General features: G+C 42.2%; 1 protein-coding gene and 1 long non-coding RNA gene across 3 annotated transcripts in view; both read right to left on the bottom strand.

Moving 5' to 3' along the window:
- ARHGAP10 (Rho GTPase activating protein 10) overlaps positions 1–16,440 on the bottom strand; it is a 161,644-nt gene extending 145,204 nt beyond the window's left edge. The window contains exon 1 of one of the 2 annotated variants that reach the window (XM_075421102.1): positions 16,081–16,440. In XM_075421102.1, coding sequence (XP_075277217.1) covers positions 16,081–16,234 — 154 coding nt within the window. In that variant the 5' untranslated portion in view covers positions 16,235–16,440. The remainder of the gene's footprint in view (positions 1–16,080) is intronic. The other variant, XM_075421101.1, reaches the window with a different exon arrangement.
- Positions 16,441–17,099: 659 nt separating this feature from the next.
- Positions 17,100–22,130, bottom strand: LOC142361417 (uncharacterized). Its single transcript, XR_012764026.1, has 3 exons — positions 21,898–22,130; positions 21,625–21,762; positions 17,100–19,316 (listed from the first exon to the last, which is right to left on the bottom strand). It is a non-coding gene; the product is annotated as an uncharacterized LOC142361417 (long non-coding RNA).
- Positions 22,131–22,140: the final 10 nt, after the last annotated feature.

The following is a 22,140-nucleotide window of genomic DNA, read 5'->3' as shown; positions in this document are numbered from 1 at the left end:
TTATAGCATTAAGCCTCTCATAGATTATTTCTTCATTTCTGTACCTAGTATTTACATACCAGTGAGAAACTCTGTTTCCCTGCGAAATATGATTTATACTTGATTAAAAAAAAAAAAGAAAACAAACAAAAACAAACAACATCACAGAAATCAGAGGCAAACAAAAAGATGACAAAATAAAAAACCAAAAGAGCTAGCAACACACACGGGGGGGGGGGGGGGGGGGGGGGCTGAAAAAACACCACCACCAACTCCTGTGATGCAACTTAAATAATATGCTGTGATACAGCCAAAGAGACCAAATGGAATAAGATGCAAACATTTGTTCCAACTTATCTTCTGTTTATTTGAAACAGCAACAAGGTCAATGACTCCATAAACCAGAATTAACACTTCTTCAGTGAAGCTTGACTAACCTCCTGTCTGCTGGACCAAAGGAACCTCTGGCTGCTCATAGCGCAGCACAGCACCGAAGCAAACTAGCAGCCAGATTTGTATAACAGGGTGTGAGAGCACCAGGTTATCAGCTGGAAGTTGCTTTAGACAGCTGAAAACCTAGCTTTAATTTGTGCTTTCAAACAGGTTTCAGTCATAGACATTCAAGTTTTCTTTGTGTCCAATGTTTGAAATAGTTTGAGAAAACTGGAAATACCAAAGAAAAAAAGGAAAATACATATAATCCAAGTCACAAGCTCACCACATTTTTTTCTTATTTATGTTTTCTCTATTTGAAGTTTCATATGACTGCAGGGACTCTATAATCCATTCTGCGGCTCCAAGCAAAACATTACTATGCAAAGCCGTTTTGCTCAACTTGGATGACTCCTGCTACCTGCAGGAATGTGTAATTCAAAAAAATGCCAAAGACTGTTTCAATACCTTCTTTCCTTGAATTGTAAACTTCTTTTTGAGCTCAAAAAGAGAAGAAGCCCCAGCCAACCAAATTAAAAAGTGGAGGAAAGAATCATGAAGGTAATTAAGCAAAAGGCCACATTTGGTTGAAAGCAACGACACTGACTATATCCATTTAGTCTTTTTGCCACAGTAATGTAGAAAGAGTTTTCCTCTGATACCGGGAAATTAAAATTAAGGCAGTCTTAAAGCTAGAAAGCAACAATATATATCCATGCAGAGCTCTTAAACGAAAGGATAAAAGATTCCTTACTCCAGATTGCACCATGTACTTATCTTCCCAATATCTCTCTTAGGAATTTGCTTACAATATGAATAACTTTCATCTGAATTGCTTTAAAGTAGCTCTCTTTCATCTATTAGTAGCTAAATATATTTTAATTTCTTACTATAAATGAGAAAATTTTGATATACACAACACAGGAAGGCAAAAAGGGAACAGCAAACAATTCCTTGTGCTTTTTCTTAAACTTAAAAGCCAGCATTTGCACATTGTATATTTCTTCTGCAGAAACAATGCCAGTAGAAATCTCAGGTTGCTACAGGATGTTTTTATCTGGTGGGACAGTTAGATGATTTTGGTCATGTTATCTGCAGTTTTAGCTATCAAGCATGGGGACACTACTGCATACTTCTGCTTTAGTGGCTTTCTTTTCTTAAACTGCTTCCCTTGCCATTAGAGAAAGCAACAGCAGCACCTAATGCATTGCATGACGGTGTTACTTAATCCAACATCATAATCCATTAAAGAAAAAAAAAATGAAAAGGGGAAACACTGGAGGTCAATAGTAAATAAAGATACATGGTTGAATGTTGCTGTGCCTCAGCGCTAGGAAGGACTGACAATCTAGACACTTCTGTGACTATCAGACATTCAAAATCAACCTGTTTGCAGTATTTGACGGTGTCTGCCCATCTACTAACCCCTTTTTATGAAACAAGGAACACTTCTATACTCTAATTAAATATATAAATAACCATTTAGCACAGAACGGACAAAGTATCTACAAAACTTTTCCAGATGTTCTTTATTCAATGCTCCCTTCCCCCCCAAAAAAAGCAGGCAACTGAATACAAACACATTCACTGCTGACAAGCCATGATTTGGCCACATGACTGTCCTGTCTGTATTTCAGGTATTAGCTATGTCAGACCTAATTACCAGAGACAGCTTCACAAGGTCTTTCACATTATTCAAAAAAGGTGCACTTGCCAAAGCCCTAGCAGAGGCCTCCGTCTGTAACAAGTCTCACCCAGCTCAGTTGAAGCTTGTAGTTCTGCTTACAGTTTTTCTCCATAAATTACTCTACATAAATAATCACTGGCTAGCAAGTCTCTAAGAGTACCATCAGGAATTCAGTGACCCACGATGTGCAAGAAATACTGTCCATCATGTTTACAATAAAATGTATGAGGTTCTCTTCCTACATGAGGACCGCTACAGAAATGATACTGGTTTTAATTGCACCCATTGTGAAAGTTTCTCTGTTAGTTTGACAAAGAGTGCTTCAGGCTATCCTGCCCTCAACTTTAAATGCTGCAGATCAAACAATAATCCTGCCTAGGAAAGGACAGCATATCAAAGAAGGTATATGGACTGAATTACAAGTTTTTCTGGTGTAGTAAATTTTTCTTCCCCTCGTTTCCCGTCAGGGATGAGGGGTACACAGATACCAGGACAGAACACATAAGCACATACACAAATACCAGCAGGAGTTTATAGGATCACAATATGAACACTACTCTCATTACCACCGTTTTTAGGCAGAAATAGCCATCCAAAATGATTAAGTGTTCAGGTAATGTTTCAAGCATAAGTGTCTAACTTAAGAGTACCAGGAAAATTATTCAAGGGGAAGCATACTGGCACATCTGATTAAGCCAGTATAGTGGACACATGCTGCAGCCTCACACATACAAGACAGGAAAGCACAATACCCACTTTCCCCAGAGACCTGACAATAAAAGTTCTGCTATAATTTATACTTCAACTCCTTTTCTTCAATGTACAGAAAGGAGAGATTATACAACTAATTGTTTAAATAGAAATGACAGCTGCATCTTCCAGGAGAAGGGCAGAGCAGGCAGTGAAAGCAAGCATTCAGCGAGGACACGTGAGAGCAGACACTGGGAAGCACAGCTCTGCAATCGTTAGTCACGTACAGGTTGTGTGAGACAACCCTACATTCGGAGTCTAATGGCAAACCAATTTGTGCTAACAACTGGTGACATACCAATAGCATGGTAACACTAACATTCAAATGTATACAGCATGAAAGCCATTTAAGCATACAAACTACCATCACACCCAAGAAACTATACGTCACTAAAAGACAGACAGGACTCCCAAAAGCCAAGGTGAGGATGGGGATGGAAAAAAGTTTGAGAAGGAGAAGGGAGTTCCAGTGCCTGCCACCTTGCACCAAAACCTCCAGCACAGGACAAAGTCTCTCAAGGACAGGCTCTGGCCCTTAAAGAAGTTGCATCAATGGGGAACTTGAGAGTTTGCACTGACGGCAAGAGATTTCTTCTAACACCAGGCACAGTGTTGCAAAGCACCATTAGCTTTTCCTCTGGAAGCTTCAGCAGGTTTTTTTCTACCTTCTATCATCACAGTTTTGCGTGTGCAAGGCTCAGAATACAAATGTGCGTCTAGCTAAACACAAGCCCTTGGTACATCTCAAATATTTGTTTCTTTCTTCATCTTTACTTCTTTAGAGGCACAGTTAAAGCTGGAAGTGCAACTTGTACTAATACATGTTACTGACCACAAGAATGCTCACAAAAGTACTGCATAGCTCTGGGGTGATGCAAGAGAAAGAAGAGATGCACTAGGATGTCAAAAAGAGACAGAAGTTTGAAAGGAAAGAAAACTGAAAAGCAAAATAGGAAGAAGCTCAGATTCACCCCTTTGTGAAGATCTCTCTGTTCCTGTGGCCAAACCCCACAGCTACGGCTTTTCTCCAGCATAGCCCACTCTTTCAAACCAAGTGATTTGATCTCATATTTCTTTAGAGTTAGCAATAACAGAAGCAAATTAAAAACAAACCTGAGTATCACAAGCTGATCCCTCCTATTTCTACATCACAGCAACCTATACCATACCAAGGTAAAACATAGCAAAGACCAGCCCAGGAACTCTGGGCAAATGTAGGAAGGTACATTTCGAACAATGTTCATAGTTGCAAAGATTATATAGAACGGAGCAGAAAACTGATGGTGATTTCCCCATTACAGTCGGCAACTGAATAGTTATCACCACAGAAATTAATTTCTCTCAGTAAAAGAGACATAAAATTATTATCTAATCCTACTGTATTTAAAACATTAAACAAAGTGCAATCAAGACAGATGAGACAAATAGTTCACATACAGTTGGCTGTATGGATACAAAAGGAAAGAAAAAGCACTCAGATGTTTTCTTTCTCATATAAGGTTAGGAAGGGGGGAAGGGAATCTCCCCCAGAGATCTGTCTCAATTCAGAGACCAAATCCCAAAGCAGGCACCTGCAAACGGGAACCCCTGCATAAACAGCCCTCTTGCACTCTTGGTCCCAGGTCAACTCCGAGCACAACCAGTCTCTTCTCCTTATTAGTAACAGAGATTAAGAAAGTGCTTTATAAGGCAAGTGATATTACTAACATCAAATTACCTTAAAAACTGAAAACTTTGTGACTATTGCCAACTTAGAATTAAGCTGGCTTGCTGACTGTTGCCCATGAAAAACCCCAACTCACTTCTGATTCTCGTTTTATCGTCTTTCCCACTGGTGTAAACAACAGCCACATTGGCTTTACATAAAATTTATAACCTTCACTCCTAGTTTCCAAAGATTCAAGCTACTCTAATTTAAGACATTTGTCCATAATTAATCAATGTAAAATGCTGGAACTAAGCAAGTAAGATTTAGATATCATTTCAGTGGGAGAGCCAACTGTTTTGTGTTAGGGCAAGACTTGAGTTAGGACTCACTTGCAGGGTTTTCAGATAGTTTTTGTTTGTTATTAGTTACCACTGTCAAGACACAGAAAGTGAAGGATCCAAAAATTCAGTCAATTACTTTTAGGGCTGGGTAGCAGCCAGCAGGCATACTCATTGCTGGGTTCAGCGAGGGTTTGCCAAGTGATGAGTGATGTTAGCACTGGAAGGGAAAATATCCTTTCTTGGCTTGTATCTGCTAAAGGCTACAGTCACCAAATTAGGACTAAGGACGGGTCCAGAAAGAATAATTTAGGGCTAAATTTAGGATTCATCTCAGTAGTAACTGCCTGTTAGGACAGAGACTAAGTTGGTAGGGTGACTGAGATACGAAAAGGAGAAAAACGTGAGCCAAAACCGGCAGTGAGCTTGGAAGGATGCAGCTGGCTATGCCTGTGGCTGAGGCAGACCAAAGCCCATAAGAGCAAGGAGGCAGGACTCAGCCAGGGGACCTGGGTGGGTCCTGGTCAACATGGGCACACAGTGGGACAGCCACCGCACTTCCGGCCAGAAAGGACTGCTAGTCACAAGGCGAGCTTTGGATAAGTCACAGCCATTTTACTACGACTAGTACAGCATCTGTAGATTCTTGCCTGACTAGATGTAGTCCTGGAATTGACTGCTGGACGGCGGTACACTTCCAGCCAGCAGAAGCCCACACGTTCCTGATTCTAGCAGGGCACCATGGTAAGCACAGTCTCAGGTCCTCCATACCCCAGACAGTATAAAGAATCAAACAGATGCAGTCAACACCTCACTGGAACATGTAACACAACTGCATGCTAAAACACATCATCTTCACATCTGCCAGCACCTACACCAAAACAGTTCTGATCACTGCTTAGAGAATTGAACAGGTAGTCTGAGACTGTCATACAATTCACAATACTATCCAAATTTCTGCAAGACATCTTAAAAAACAGATTATTCTAATGCACAGGTAATAAGGTTAAATGTCAGGGCCTCCTAATTACTAATTCCATCTCCAATAAAGACTTGATGGGCAATCCTATCTAATCATTTGGTCCCTCACTTCACCCATCTGTAAACAGAACTAGCAGCCCAACCTACTTGGCAGGATGTGGAAAGGCTAGCATCTAAAATGCTTTACACGCTTTGGATTTTTTAAGTTCTATGTAGGTTATGTTTGTTTGTTTATTTTTAAGACTAATCTCATATTTATGCATTTTAAATTGTACATACTTCACATGAGAGAAGAAACAATGCTACAAATAGAACACCGGAAACCATTACCAAGAATTTAAAATGGATTGTGACTGGGCTGATCAGAAGTAAACGAACTCACCTTTAACTTTCATGATGACATTTCCTGCACATCACTCTTTCTGCTGGGTTTTTCTAGTGTCAACTCTGGATAAGGAACTTCTTGCTGTCAAGAATCCCTACCACACTAAGCTGTTCACTGCATGATTATAGGGCAAATCAGGAAATCACGTAGAAGGGAAATTCCTTAATTATTTCATATCACTAACAGTATGCAGAAGGATTAGTCATTGGCACATAGACATGCTTCATTTTACTTAGACATACCAGAGGGCAGGCATATAAAAGCAACAACTCTCAATTCTCCCCATCACATTCATTACCTACTTACAATAATAACTATGTATCTTACTGGAATCTTAACCATTCCAAAAAACATTAAACCACCTCACAAATAAACATCATCGTAACTTCAGAAAACAAACAAAAAATTAAACTGCTTCCTGACACCAATGAATTCTCAGCTCCCTATACTACACATACCACTAAAATGTTCCCATGGGCTTTGATCCAGAAAGGAACAATAGCCCAGATGTGTTTTGTGAAAAAAAAAATTGGCCATGGGACAGAGGAGTGTTTGCAGATTCTTTTTAGCATTAGATTCTTTCACTTCTAGACGTAAGAGAAATAACAAAAGATGCAACACATCCAAGTAGTTTTATTTCTTTTAGCAAAGGTGCTGTATCTGCTGGAATAGGGGAACAGCTAGGCAAGAGGCACAACAGAAATCTGAAACTGTGCATTTTAAAATGACTGAAAGCATAAAGGAAAATGAGGCACAATAAAAGTACAGTAATATTACCACAGAGCAAGAGCGTTTAAGAGCAGGCTGCTGGAAGAAAGTCAGCTTTGTTCAAGAAAAGCTTGCAGGCTGAAGAGTTGAACAGAAAAAAGCTTTGGAGAAAGAGTCATTCAACTTGTAACTGAGCTTGTCAATTGGACGAGGCCTTTTCGACAGAGAGAGCATACAACCTGATATTTTAACAGGAAAGAAGTACTGACAACGTAAACTATACTGTTTTGTTCTCAGAGCACTGATGTGTTTCAAAGGCTGAAATTACACAGCTTTCACAGTCTGTTAATCCACGTAAGCTACAAACTCAGCCCCATGACAGATTTCTAAGAACAGTGACCCACTGCCAAAATGGTATTTCAAAAAGTTTTTCTCAGTTCCTCAGCGACCTGACAGCACACTCACTCCAACTGTTTGCAGCGTGGTGGGAATTTTTTTAAAGAAGCATTTTCTAAGCAGTCATATTTTCATTCAAATCTGCTATAAGTTTCCTTACCAAATTTAAATTTTTTTGTTCCATCACACCTACATTCAAACATATCTTTCAAAGGATGTAACTCTTTCTAATGACTGACAAAATCACAGATTAAGACAAATGAGCAAAAATCAGGTGCTCTCCCTCTGATTGGGAAGACATCCCAACTTTCGAGATTTGATACATTACAGTCTATTTTTTCTTAAGGCTGAAATGCTGCAAGTGCAATACAAGCTTCAGACTCTTCACCACAAATTCATTCCTCACTTCTAAGCCCGCATGCATCAGCCTAAGAGAGGAAATGGACAAATTTCAAAGCCAAAAAACGCTCACCAGCAACAAGGTGGCTGAGAACCTACTCCTGGACACCACACATGGTAGAACATCTTCGGAAGCCTAGGTCTGATACACCGTCCTGCTCAATTTCGTCCTAGATACTCAATTTTTCTTGTCAAATTAAACAAAGCTTTTTTTTTTTTTCCCTCCTGTTCAAGGACATGCAGTCCCAACCACCCAGGTGTATATATACAAAAGCTGAAGACAACTAAGGGAAGCTGTAACAACCAGACCTACTGAGAGGCAAAGCCTTCTCCCTGGCCTACCAAATGAGCTGATAACCTCTACCTGCCCAGTCCTCTCAACTAAAGAGGCAACAACAGGACATTTATTCAAAGGTGTGGGTGGTAGTAAAACCACAGTCTGTTTAATAACACTGTGATTTTCCATCTCTGTAGATTATTTTTCCCTCCCGCTGCTCCTTTCCCACAGAGGTCAACCTCAGCATGAATGATATACAGGAACTTCTGAACATTGCTTCTGAGGGCTTGGATGTTTTCTCTCTATTTTTATCCCAAAAGATGAGCAAACACATAGGAGGGAAAAGAACAACAAGGGGAGGAAACAAAAACAGACCAGAAGAAGCGAAAGGCATTCACAAAGAACAGGGTGGCTGCAAGAAGCTTTGTCCATAGGTGCAAGCAGGTATGGAAAAACGGCAACATGACATTGAGGTTGTCTGCTGAAAATTGCCAAAAATATCCATTTGGAAAAAGAATTTGAGCATAGCATAAACCCAGCCACAGATTTCCCTTTCCCATATCTTTTTTCCCAGTGAAATACCTAAACATGCGCTTTGGCTAGCAGGCATACATCTATCACCAACCTACAACATGGGGAACTTCAAATTGCAGCCACTGTAGCTGTCCTCTCTTCTACCAAAGTCAGACCCACAGGGCACAACCTCCACAAGAGCTGCCATGATAGAGCACACATGCCTACCTCAATTCATTGCAAAATGCAATGGCTTAGTTTAAACTCAGCAAAGAAGATGGGTTTGCCTTAGCAACAAGACAGATTTTGGGTGCTGATTAAAACCTACAACTACAGTGGGTGGCAGCACCCACCAGCAGAGAGGGATGATAAATTCCCTGAACAATAGTTTCTTACACTATTCTGCCAATATGTGCCCAAGCTCATCTGATCATACATTTCGCACTCACTAGATACTCCAGGAAAGCATTCAACTGCTCAAAGTGTCTTAATTTGCCAACTCAAAACCATGAAGACTTCTAGATGATCAAGACACTGAGCATGTCATAACATCCAAAGAACAACTGTTATAGAAGAACAGCAAATCAGATCTGTAAACTCAGAAAAGTAGCATTAAACCCAAAAGCAAAGCCCATCAAACATAAGTCATAAAAATTATCTCAAAAAGCCACAACGCACCCTATCAAAACATTAAGCATATTGCCAAGATTCACACGCTGCAGACTACCTCCCTCAAACAGCCAAGGCTCTGTTTTTTAAGTTAACCTGTTAAGCAGTGCAATAGTGACTGAAGTTGGTATTGTAAAACAAAAGCACTTAAGTAAATGTGAACTATATACATTAATTACATAACATTAAAGAACAGCCAGGTAGGAGGAGAAAAGTGCTGGAACGCAGCTCGTCCATGCCATTTCAAAACGCGTTTCCAAGCGCTCCCTGTCCAAAGCGAGGGCAGAGCTCCTGGCCTGTACTCTACTCCCCTTGCTTACCATCAGGAAAAAAAAACCATAGCACTCCAGAGCAGGTCATCTCCCCTCCCTGCCCCCTTAGAAAAAAACCTGTACCTATCAGAAAAACACGTTCTGCCGCACTGAAGACCATGAAGTTGATTTGAGACTTAACTGGGAACAGGTATCCGTGTCATAAGCTCTGCCTGTTAAAATTTGCAACATTTTTGCAATACAGAGCTGGCAAGCATGGGATAATTTTAGGAATGGCATACACCTGCAGCCTTAGCACGGGGTCTATTTTTCTTTGTTTAACTGCAAGCAGGTGTTTGCACTTTACAGACTGTAGGGCAAATCCATCGTTTCTTCCAACTCCTTACGATGGATTCAGATTCCATCAAATTCAATATTACGTTTCTAAAAGGCTTGTCATTAAAAAAGCAAAATATCAGAAAAAAACTTTCCAACCTGATCTACCAAACAACTTCTCTAGAAATTACAAACCACTCTACTTCTTTCTATTGGTTTTGTCTTGAAGTCTGACAATGACACTAATCACCGATGTCCTCTTTAATGACCACTTACACAGTTTATCTAAAGCTGAAAAATGACAGATTTTCCCCAAATGATTAAAAGACAGAATCACTTCATTCAACATCTCTTATCACTGAGAAAATCCATGTAAATTCATGAAAATTCGTATTTTCTGAAATGTCATCTTCTAGTTCACTAGCACAATGCTCTACTTACACTACAGAAAAATAAACAAACCAAAAACCGAACAGTGGAACATCTACAGGACAAAGGTAATGGAGCTAGTTAGTAATCCAAGCTGAAAAGACATGATTCAAGATGACAAACTGGCATCCTCCACAGAATGAGCTTGACACTTTTTATAGCTACTGACACAGTAATGAATGCTTTATTTTGGGTGGAGCTAAATGCAATGTTCTGCAGAGTATTTTCTTAAAAGAAAGCACTTCCCTGATCCACATACAGAAGGAACTTTAGCTACAAGCAGAAAAAAAAGGCACTTAGTTAATTAGGCCCTAGCTGTGGCAATTATCTTGAAGGGAAGGGAACAGCAACATTCTATTACGTTATTATAAACAGTTCTTAAGGGAAAGCTGGATCAGATGGGCCCCAAAGTACCTGTTTGCCTTGGTTTTCTAATGTTTCCATTATTGAGCTGAATTCCAATGGAAAGGGATTTTTTTACAAGGTATATACTGCTCAGTAGCCTTTGCAATACAGGATCTAGTACTGCCCTAGCAGCAATTTTTATCTACCTGTGCCCTAGCAGAGTATATTTTGAATCTAAATCTCAGAGTGTTCACTAAGAGCGTTTATTTTCTTACTGTTATCACACCTAAACCATACCTTATAACAGAAATAAAGCTCGTTTTTGAGGTACTAACTGAAAACTAAAATGGCTTTCTAAATCACTAAACGTGAAGATTTATTAATTCACAGACCCTGCTCAATTTGAGGTGAGTTAATCAAAGATAGAGTCCTAACTAATCACTGCTGATTTAGGAAAATTTGCACACAAGTTCAACTAAGGCCCTCCCACAGTATTCCCCGCTCTCCTCCTCGTTAAGTAAGAATAACATTAGTTTTCACTCGGTCTTTGGATTCTTTTTGAATTACTAGTGAATGTCCATGTTTTTTCTATAAGTTCTTAATGAGTCCTATGTTAACTGTTTTATTTTACTTCTTTGACATGTATTGGAGTGTCCATAGAACAACATTTCTGCTGCAGAAAATTCCTAAGACTTCGAGAGCTGGCACACATCATACGTTCAGCTAAGTGGTTTCGTAAGTGTAGATTATACTAAAGAAAGCTTTAAAAAACAGACAACTAGTGCTTCAGAAAAAAAAGCACTGTGGCTCAAGTGATCGGAGTGGTTTTTATACTGTGTTATTATGTGGATTACAGCAATCTTTACAGTTACATAATAATATTCACACCAGGCCAAACCAAAAGCCTAGGCTAGTATCTGATGGGTCAACCACCGCCACACACTAAGAGAGCTGGCCAAGAAAGAGTATACAGGTCTGGCCAACGCAGACATCAACTGGGTCTTGCCTTTGGATTACGTTCTTCAGTAAAATTTGTTAAAAGAAAGACTCAGCCTATTCCACTAGGTCAGACATGGGATTGGGAATGGCTTTATTCCCATTGCCAACAAGATTTCCAGTCTGCTTAACTTCTTGATGGCAAACCTGTAAATGACCAGTGACTAACAACACCTCAGAGGAAAGAGAATTCACTGGTTTTTTTTCCTCATGAATGCAGAAATACTCCCTGTAGTAAACCAGCATTCTTCCGTAACAATTATCACTAACTCTTTATATTCCAACAAACCATTTCTACAGGTAAAAGAAATTCGGCTCTTGTTTTGTATTCTGTCTGGTAGAGTGCAAGGAATAACTCTTCTGTAAAAAACATAAAACAAAAACAGCAATAAAAAAGTCACCAGAAGCTTGAGCGAGCACACACAGCTGCCTGCAGAGACAGCACTGGGTAGCAAAGGTGTCTCATTTCCTCCCCTGCTGCACCAAATACAATGGCCAAGACCTCACATAACTGAGCTCACAACCCAAAACCTCAGGGTACAGGAGGAATTATCCTGCTCTCAGCTGAAACAGAGACAGCAACATGATGAGGAACAGGTCTACCTCAGTGAAAAATGCACAGTTGGGCTGCTGGGTAGCGAATTTCTCAGGGTGCAAGTGGAGGAAGGTGGCTGCTCTGCATTCTATCAGAAGCGATAAGAGTATTTGAATACTGTGGTGCTCACGTGGCAGTAGACGATCCTGGCTTGATGAAAGGCTTTATGACGCATTTTAGCTGAGAGGCCCATGTGGGGCACCCATGAAACTTTGCCTAGGCTTTCCTTAGATGGGCACTGCATACGTACCACCTCGTGAAAGCCTCCCAGGGAACTCAATTTTTCTGTTTTCCCAGCTTCTCTATCTTCTGTCTTCATCAGCCCATTACAAAGTCACCGCAGTTGATCCAAACAGAATTCTGCTCTAATCTGAGCCTAAATCCAAGAATGAGGCAGCTCTGCTTTCAGGCACATGGAATAGCTGTGAGCACGTACTCAGAAGTACCCTTTGCAAACCCCCCGTGAGATGCCCAGGGCCAAAACCTATGCTAACGCTGATTCTTCCTACTCCACCCTGAGGTCTCACAAAAAGTGGCAGCTCCTGACGTACATTTATGGAAAAATAATATATATGTATATCTTCAAAAACTCCAAACAAATCTCACATTCATGTCAAGAAACAAAGAGCTGGACCAACATAGGGAGAAGAATTGGGAGGCAAATACGCAGTATTTATCCAGTGTATTATTTAGCTTCCAACAATTTTAATCTCAGAGATTTTAAGAGCTCAGAACTAAACCTCTCAAGTTCCTCTCACATTTCAGAACAAGGATTCTCCTACCAGGCACCTTTAAATTCAGTTTCTCTGAACAGAAGAACACCTAACTCCATCCAAAAGTTATTTATAAACTATTTTGACCCTCACTTGTTTAACTGAACTGGAATTCCCTGAGAAATACTGCATTTCTATTTTAAAAGGCTTATGTGTACACTGCCCATATTTACTTACCACTAACAGTGGAAAAAAATTGTCTTTCTGTACCCCTTTTAAACATATTTAATTGTCATAAGAACAAGCCACCTCTTGTTTATTCATTCTTCCAATATCTAGCTTGAACTAGACAACTCAGTGATTCAAATCATTACACAGGAAACAAGATAGCTTTAAGTCAGTCTTGTTTATCTTTCTATCAGATTCTTGAAACAACTGAAACTTAAAAGTGTAAAGATACACTTCAAGTATGCTTCATACTGGAAACTCAGCAATTTAAGAATGCAAAAGATCCTCCTTTATTTCTTCTTTTTAAAGCAGTATAGTCCTGTACTAACAAAAAGCAATTATTCTGTGTTTTAGGTGGAAAACACAGTCCCATACAACTGAGGAGACAAATGGAAAGGAGCCAAAGAGAGGATCCACACCATGTTACTGGTTCGTCCCGCAAGACACAGGACTCCTGTGATTAGAGGGAGCAGTAACAGTATCTGCTTACCACCTCTCAAGATGTAACCCAGTGCAGGCAGCGTCAGTTATTTCATAAGGCTGACTGTCAAGCAGGAAGTGGGATCTATTCAATCACATCGGCTAGTCACACCTAAAGAATCCTCATGACATTTCTTGTAAGCCACTGCTTTACAAGTGATGTGAGGAACGCGCTAAGGGAGGGAAACGCAGACAGCCTCTATCGCAGCCACTTCATTTCCCACAAATTTAAGAACAAGAGTGCACCTACTACATTTTAGATTTTATAGCCCGTTCAGAAAAGCTTATTATGCTCACCTATCAATTAAAATAGATGTAAATTTTGTAGTTTACCTGATTCTAGAAACAGAGAAGTACTTTAGCTATTATTAAGATGACATTTTTTGTTCAACAGACTAGAACAATTTCTGAAAAATTGCAATCAACTGCTGTCTAAGAGGTAGTCCTCTATGCTCTCGAAATGCCCTACTTTGCTATCACATGCTCTAAACTGCAGCAAGCCAGTCTTTGTGCATAAAATGCAGTTTTGACAGAGGTGAATAGCTAGCTCTGTGTCTAGACCACTTCTCAGGCTTCCTTTTTGGAACAAATATTAATTCTGACAGCAAATGAATCAGGTTCCTCAAAGAATTTAGATGTCACTGTTTTCTTCTAAAAGCACAAGGAGGACCAATATCCTATCTACTGGGGTTTTAACTCCTCCTTGTGTTTTCTCTGGTTCAATTTGTCTTCTAATGTCTGTTGAACAGCCACACAGCTTCACCAGTGGCAGAGGAAGACGACCCAGCTTCAAACCTCTCACGCAGGGTACTCTGAAGGGAACAGACAACTGCAGAAATCTTAAATGTGTAAGGAAGGATCCAACCCCTGTTTCCACTTCTCAAACAAATATGCTGAAACACAGATGTTGGCTAGGACAAGGTACAGCACTCAAGAATAAAATTTGACTGTCATCTCGGAAAGGAAGGAATTGCTTAGACCTGGACACAGGGCAGGGTCTCAGATAGTTCCTCTAAATATTTCTCATGGCCTAGCCCTAAGCAGTTCATCACTCCCAGGCCAAGCGGCTCTGCTTGGCATGACGACTCCCTTAGCTCCCACCATACACAGCTAAGCGTGCCGTGCACTGCACACCAAGGCAAAGTTACCAGCATGGGATTCTGCTGGCGACAGGAAGCTCATATGAGTTAGGGCTTTCCTCACCACCATCAGCCATGCTTTCAGATTAAGTTCTGTATATGGAACCACACATGAGAAACCAAGGGCTTGGGGCAGTCACCAAAAAACTGTCTAGATGCTTGAGGAACAGAAGCTAAGTGGAATGATTTCCCTCTACGGTTCTTATCCATGTTTGGGGACGCCTTTTTACTTTGCACTCCAGGTTAAGATGATTTATACTCACACTTCAAGGCACAGATTTCAAATAATCCTCAAGGAATACACTTTGCAATAACTGAATATTAACTGGCCAACGAATATGAGTTACAAACAAGGGAAACTTCATATAGCATTTTCTACCTTTTTTTTACTCCGGCACATCAAACAGACAAAACCAGGAAAGAATGTTTCTTTATTTGCACCAAATGACTTATCTCAGTCTTTAAAATCCTCACAGTATTCAGGCAGTTAAACTGCTCAAATCATTGGCCAAATCCCTCTCGGTTTACTTGAAAGCCTGATTCCCTGCCTTCAGAAGTTTTCCATGATATCAAAGATGCAGCACACTTTTGAGAACTCAGCGCCAGAGCACTGCATTAGTGTTTTATTTGAATAATGAATGTAGTCAACCTTTCTACTAGATATTTAGATTACATTACTATATCTTAAGTTAAATGGAAGAAATTATATTACCACAATACTAAATGAAAAACATGCAATAACACAGTCATTCAAGGAAAGTAACACGATTCCCACATACACCACAGCACAGGTAACCACAAATACAGAAATATGTATATCCACCGAGTAAAACGCAAAATTAAAAAACACCGTCGCTTCTGAAGAGGCCAAAGACACAGAACGGGTAACTCGTGCTGTCACCACAGAACTCCACGCCTGGCAATTCCCGAACATAGAATTTGGACGAAGGGGTGTGTTCAGCAGCCTCTCCGCAGCCTGCCAGCGCACACGCTCGCACACCGTCCCGCCGGGACACGCGATTCGCAGGCGCTCGGCTTGCAACGCACCCGAGCTCCCGGCGGATTTGCCGTCGTGGCTCGCTCGGGGCTCGGCACCGCCGAACCCAGGATCCAGGCCCGGCCCAGAGAGCGGGCAGGCGCAGCCGGCGCTACAGGCAGCGGAGTCACCCGGCGCGGCCGCCGCTCTCGCGGATCCCCTCTCCGCGGCGAGGGGCTGGAGACGACCGACGGCCCCAGGGCGGCTGGGGGGCACCCGAAGGGCAGGCCGGAGAGAGCCAGCGCACAGCTCGCTGCAACAAAAGCAAGCGCCGCCGGCTCGAAGGCGAAACCTCTCGGCGCCGGGCCCCGAGCCGCCGGCAGCCGCCCCCGCAGCCACCCGGCGTCTCCCCCCGCGCCCCTCCGCTCACTTTTTGTCGCGGCGATCAGGTTTTTCCCATCCTTGAGCAGCTCCTTGATAAACTTATTGGTCTTCTCCAGCTCGGCCTCGTGGGCTCGCACCCGCTCCCTGAACCAGGGGCTGTCCAGGTAGCAGTCGCTGAACTCCAGGGGCTGCAGCCCCATGGCTCCCGCTGCGCCGGGGCTCGCCTCCCCGCGAACCCCTCCCGGCTATGCCGCAGGAGCAGCAACGCCGACCTCTTCGGCGGTCGAGGACACAGCCGGGGTCCCCGCGACGGTGAGGTAGGAGCCGCGGCCCCCACGCGAGAGCAGCGGCGGCAGCAGCAGCAGATCCCCCCGCGCAGGGCTGGGCGCGGGCAAAGGCGAGCGGAGCCGCCCTCTCCGCTGCGAGGGGCGGCGCGACAGGGGGCGCCCCGCTCGGTAGGGCGTGGGCCGGCGGTGGCGGCGGAGCGCGTTACACGAGGCTGGGCGCCGGGGCCCGCCGTCCGCTCGGGGGACGCGGGCGGGTACTGTCCTACCCGAAGCCGGCTCCCCCAGGCGAAGTCGCCGGCGCTCGGCGCAGCTGCGAGAGAGCCTGGGCGAGCGGAGGCCCGGCAGGGCCTGGGCGGGCGGGCAGGGTGCCACGGCTGGGCGGGAGAGCCCGCACCGCAAGCGCAGCGGCTTGTCGCGGCAGGCCGCGAGCTGCCTGTCGCCGCTGGCAGGGCGGGGAGGCCGCCGGGCTGGAGCTGCCGCGGGGGGCTGATCCACCTCGCGGAAACGCCCGTGGGCTCCGGGAAGGGGCAGAGCAGGCTCGAGTGGAAGGAGGCGCGGCTTGAGCCCGAGCCGGCCGCGGTGTCCGGCGGGGCTCTGCCGCCTGTCCCCGTCCCGCTCCCGGCCGCGGAGCCCCGAGTGGAGCAGGTACAGCCCCGGCTTTACATCTGCGTTTAACCAACCGACACACACGGTTCTGGCCAACAAGTACTGCAGGGAGAGCAAAGCCGTGAGAAGGCCGCTCAGTGCCGAGCTGTTTCGGTTAGGGGTGTTAGGAAACTCACGAAGAAAACAGAAAAGGCTTGTAATTACACTCGTGTTTACGGTTTAGCTACAATTTCATGGTTTCAACGGTTTAACAGTAGTGCAATTCATAGTGATTTGGTGGGACTTTTTGAGATGATTGGCGGTATATATTTTTAGTGGTGAATATATGTCTAGATGTCTTCTTTGGGAGTAACTTCAGTCCATTTCATTTCCTGTATTTTGGCAAATTTAGTGTTAGTTCCTGCTCCTGTTGAAGCAATGAGCTTCGGTATTAATTTGAATGTATTATTGTTGGCCCCACGGTTGAAGACTCACACTAAAAAAAAAAGCTACTTTTATATGTCTTTTATCTCATTTTTTATGTTTTTGTTTTTTATCTTTTATCTTCCTTTAAAAATGTAGCACCTAAGATTTCTATAAACGACTGAGATGAAGACAGCTGGCAGTGTTACTACCAGCCCTCCTCTGTGTGACCCCAGGCACCAGCCTGCAGAAGTCACAGATGGGAACAGGCGGGCACTTCAGGAATCTCATTTGAAATTGCTCCTATTTGTAGAATCAGCGTTTGGGGTAGGATTCAATTTCGCCAACATTTAGGTGTTGTGATAACTACCCACTTGAGAGTCTGTTTCAGAAACCAGACTGAGGGTGTGTGTTACCCACCTGAGAGCTGTCACTGAGCTTAAGAGAGTAAGCACATAATTTTGTGATCACAGGCATAGATAATGTTCTCATTGTTCATGTAGATGAGCAGAATAAGAAAACACAACTGTGTAAATAAAGGGGTGGGAGGCTCATGAGCAGTCCTAGTTACTGAAAGTAGTCTTAAATATCCCAGTGTGGCCCCTCCAAATTCAGCTGCTCCTTAAAAGTGCAGGTGATCTATCTGAAATCACAGCAGACCAGGAGGTGCTATTGAGAGCAGACCCTGAACATTCAGCCTTTCAGCCAAGTGTCCCACCTACTAGATCACATTATCTGCTGTGATATTTATTTTCTAATATTATTTGACAAGTTACTATGCTAGTCAAAACTTCCTTTAAAAAGAACTTAAAAAAAATAAAGAAATAACAAACAGTCCTTATCTCTGTTTAGATTACTGGAGCAGCATTTCAAGATTATGTATGCCTTCCATGAATAGTTTACTTTATTCTGTAGTTGTCTTCAGGATTAAAATTAGAATAGTATTTTTCATGCTTGTTTATAGTTACTGTAATTTCTCTATTATAATTCCACTGAAGTGTTGTAAAGTAATTGGGTTGTATACTTTGTGTGGAGTTGCTTGCATTCAAATTTAAAATAAAAGAAGAAAAAAAGTGAATGTTTAGCTTAGCCCCGATTTTTTTTTAGCTAGCAAAAACTCTCCAGGTCTAAAATTTAGATTTGTCCTACTATGACAGGCCCATTAGGGGAAACTGGTCCACCTGTCTCAATCATGTGAAGTTAAAATGTATCCCATTCTAGCTGCAGCTAAAAGGAGGAGCAGCAGCAGTCCAACAGAAATGCATACAGATACATAACATGTTTTTCCCCAGAATAAAAAGAGTTAACTTGTATTTACATAATAAAGCAAGGAAGCAAATTAATTATTATATTGATATTCTACACTGTGTATCCAGTACTGGTATGCAGACAACATATTGGATTCCTGCCACCAAAATTATTAAATAAGTCTTTTCCTAAACCTGACCCACCGCTTCAAAATGTTGTTGGACCCTGAAATGGCTGGATTGCGAGTTAAAAAAAAAAAAAAGAGATGGAAGATTGAGGAGAAATAATAACCCATTGATTTAAATGGACAAAAATTACTTATCTAATGAGCAATAAAAGGAGCTGCTCTTTCTTCACTAACTAAAGCTAGAAGTATTTTTATATCAGCAGTTTAGAAAATTCTCATCTTTTCTGCCATTCCCTACTCAAGGTCATCAAATTTTACAGCCTCTTTGTAGCCTCTTTTAAGAAACTATGAGATAGACTGACTGTGTAAAGGTCTGGCAACATCCTTCCCATACAATCATGTATTTATCTTTGCTTTGGTTATCTTCCCTCGACAGTCATTGCAAGCATCATTTCAGGAAACATCCTCCTCAAGTAATTTTATACAATACGCATACAGCAGCATAGCGTGTTTTGTTCCATCTAACCTTCCTTATGTTCTTGCTTGATCACTTCAACATCCTGATTTTCATGAAAGACAGTGTTCTGATCTGTGGCTGATTGTGTCTCCAGTCTGTATGTTAGGGAGAGATGGGTTAGAAATTCGTTAATTTAGCTTTTAGTTTTATTGGCATTTTATTACAGAGCATTGGTATCAGCATGCAACATTTGCAACACACAGCTGTGTTGAGTTGTTGAAAACATCATTAGCAACCACATCCCTCCACATCCCTCCAAAGTATTGTAGTTTCTTCTCTTGTCTAACCACTTTCACCTCTGTTAGGAGAACAGTCCTGTCACCGGTTTATAGTTTGCTTCTAGCTCGCATCTTGGCTTGCAAGATGTTAGGGGCCTTATGCACATGTGAGGTAGCCCTAGGCTGCATGCGCCCTCTCCTCTGATCCATCAAGAGTGCAAACAGAAACAGACTGATCTCTGACCAGCCATGATGCAGACCAACATTATTTATTCTACTGTCAATTAATTTGATGACTATTATAGCAATCATGTATATACCTGATGGGATGGGCATTCCTTTCCTTCACAGTGCAAGCTTTACCCAACAAATTATTTTAGTATGCAGCTGTATGCTTTTTCAGTGTTGCAAACATTATATTCTGCGGCCATTTTTTTTCTGAAGTGTTCCATTAAAAAGTTACATGAGATTAACAAATATCGTCCCCAGCCTTCGAACTGAACTAACCCTTGCCTATTGCAAAGATTTTACACTGACATTTTGTAGCAGTCTCCCATAAATAGGTCAAAATAGCACAAAGTACTACTTAATTTATGCTTAAAAATAGGCACTATAAAGCATTTATGCTACCTATCTGGCATTTGCTCTGACCAAAAAGAAAACCACGGCTGAACAAGTCTGGAGAATCAGGGAGCTACAGAGATATTGGCTTGCTACAATATCCAGCTCCTGTTATACCTCCCTGTCCACAGGTGATAATTGCCTGTATTGTTTTTTCTCTCTCTCTCTCCATATCCCACAGGTGCTAATATTTTGTTTATCGCCATACTATCATCCTCCAGCTGGGAAGCATAATTAAGCTAAATTCAGAGAAGCTTGTTCCCCATCTGTAAGTAAAGTTCATAGCTTTTCTTTCAAAACTGAAGGAAGGCTTGAGTGCTTGTTGATAGCAGTTGATTTAATAAGATATTGCATCGTCTTTCACAGCTCAGTTCACAGATAATATTTTATACTTTCTGACACATCCTTGTGGACTTTATTCAGTCCAAGTGCTTTACCAGTTCTTATTTTATGTTTTTCTAGCATGTCTTTCCTCTATCAGAAGTTGATTCTACCATCATTCAGGTTGCCTGTTCTCATTTTTTTCTTTTAGGTGACTTCCCTCCTTTTATAATATTATAGATTAGTAATTAAATTTGCTGTGGATTACAGTTTAACAGCCATTGTCTTTCATTTAGATGCATGTTCCCCCTCTATATGTGCTATTTTCATCTTGCTCAAAATGTTGGCCTGACATTTTTAACTGGTGCTCATTTGTTTCCCAAAAGTGAAGGTGTATGCAATAGCCACAGCTGTAAAAGCCTGGAAATGCTGCATTCATGCTTTAGAGAAGGAAAGTAAAGATGAACAGTTTCCAAACATTTCATAATTAGTAAACAATGCCATGGCCTATTCTTGTCCCAGAAGTAGGACAAGACCAAATGAACTCTGTGTTTTTCAGAAGTGATCTGCCTTGCATGTGGTTGTTCCCCAGGACAAGCAGCCTGCCAGGCTCCACAGAGAAAGAACATACATGGTGTCGTAGGCATGGGGAGGGAGCAAGATAAGAGACTGGAGACGTGGAGCAAAGCTCTGAATTTTGCTCCTTGCAACCTCTGTTGCTGCAGAGTTGTAAGTCAAAGGCCCAAGGCAACTAGGACTTAAAACTAGGTGGTGTGAATGTTGTCCTCAACTGTGATTCCTGGGACTTAATTAACACCTAACAGTGGAATTATAAGTAAATTTTAAGAACGCTGTCACTACAGGGCAGTGGTAGGCAGTGCCTGCACAGCATGCAGTTCTTACACTGCACCTACTAAACGTTTAAGGTGGTAGTGCTTATCTGTAGAGCAGGTCAGAACAGCATCAAACAGCAAGAGACTGGATTTAGCATTGCTGTGGGTCACTTCTAGTCCTGTGTTCGTGTGAGCTGAATCACCAGCTTTAAAAGATTGGATGTGGATGCAGAAAAAACATGGACAATGAAAATATCTTTATTCCACATGTGTATATAGATATGAAGAAATGGTAAGACAGTTTCTAGTCAAATCATCACATTTCACCTGAAAAGTAACACACCAAACTAGCATTAAAAAAAAACAGTATATGGAGTTTTGTCTGTACTTTTCTCAAACATTTTACTTACCAACAAAGTTACAAATTTTCTTTTAGTTTCATAGTGCCTCCTTCTTGTCACCTTTCAAAGCATTGGCTTTTCTGTAATACTAGTGTCTGGCATTCTATTTTTTTCTTGGTTCTTAAACATGTAAAATCTCAGCTGTTCCTTTAAGGAAACAAAATATAAAGTAATTGAATGTCTGTACCTTAAAATCGTAGAATAAAGCTAGGAGGAGAGGGGAACCTCTTGTCACAAACTGAACAGAAATAAAGACTAAGCAAAATGGTGGGGGTTTTTCACCTTGCTGTGCGCGATCCCGCGGCGTTAGGCCTTACGGTCCTTGAACGCCTCCGCTGAGGAGATGCGCACCTCCCACCCCGGGGGCGAAGGCGAGGGGGTCCGCGTCGGCCGGCCGCCGCTGGAGGAAGCGATTCCTCGGCGAGGGCACAGGGCTCAGGGCCTGCGGGCGGCGCTGACCCGCCCCGAAGCCGGAGAGGAGGCGGCCGGGCCGCCGCCCGCCAACGCCGCGGGGAGGCTCCGGCG

Source organism: Opisthocomus hoazin, chromosome 5, assembly GCF_030867145.1.
Source record: "Opisthocomus hoazin isolate bOpiHoa1 chromosome 5, bOpiHoa1.hap1, whole genome shotgun sequence".
Taxonomy (NCBI): domain Eukaryota; kingdom Metazoa; phylum Chordata; class Aves; order Opisthocomiformes; family Opisthocomidae; genus Opisthocomus; species Opisthocomus hoazin.
Note: the sequence above shows the minus strand (reverse complement) of the source record. Positions and strands in the feature narration are given on the sequence as shown.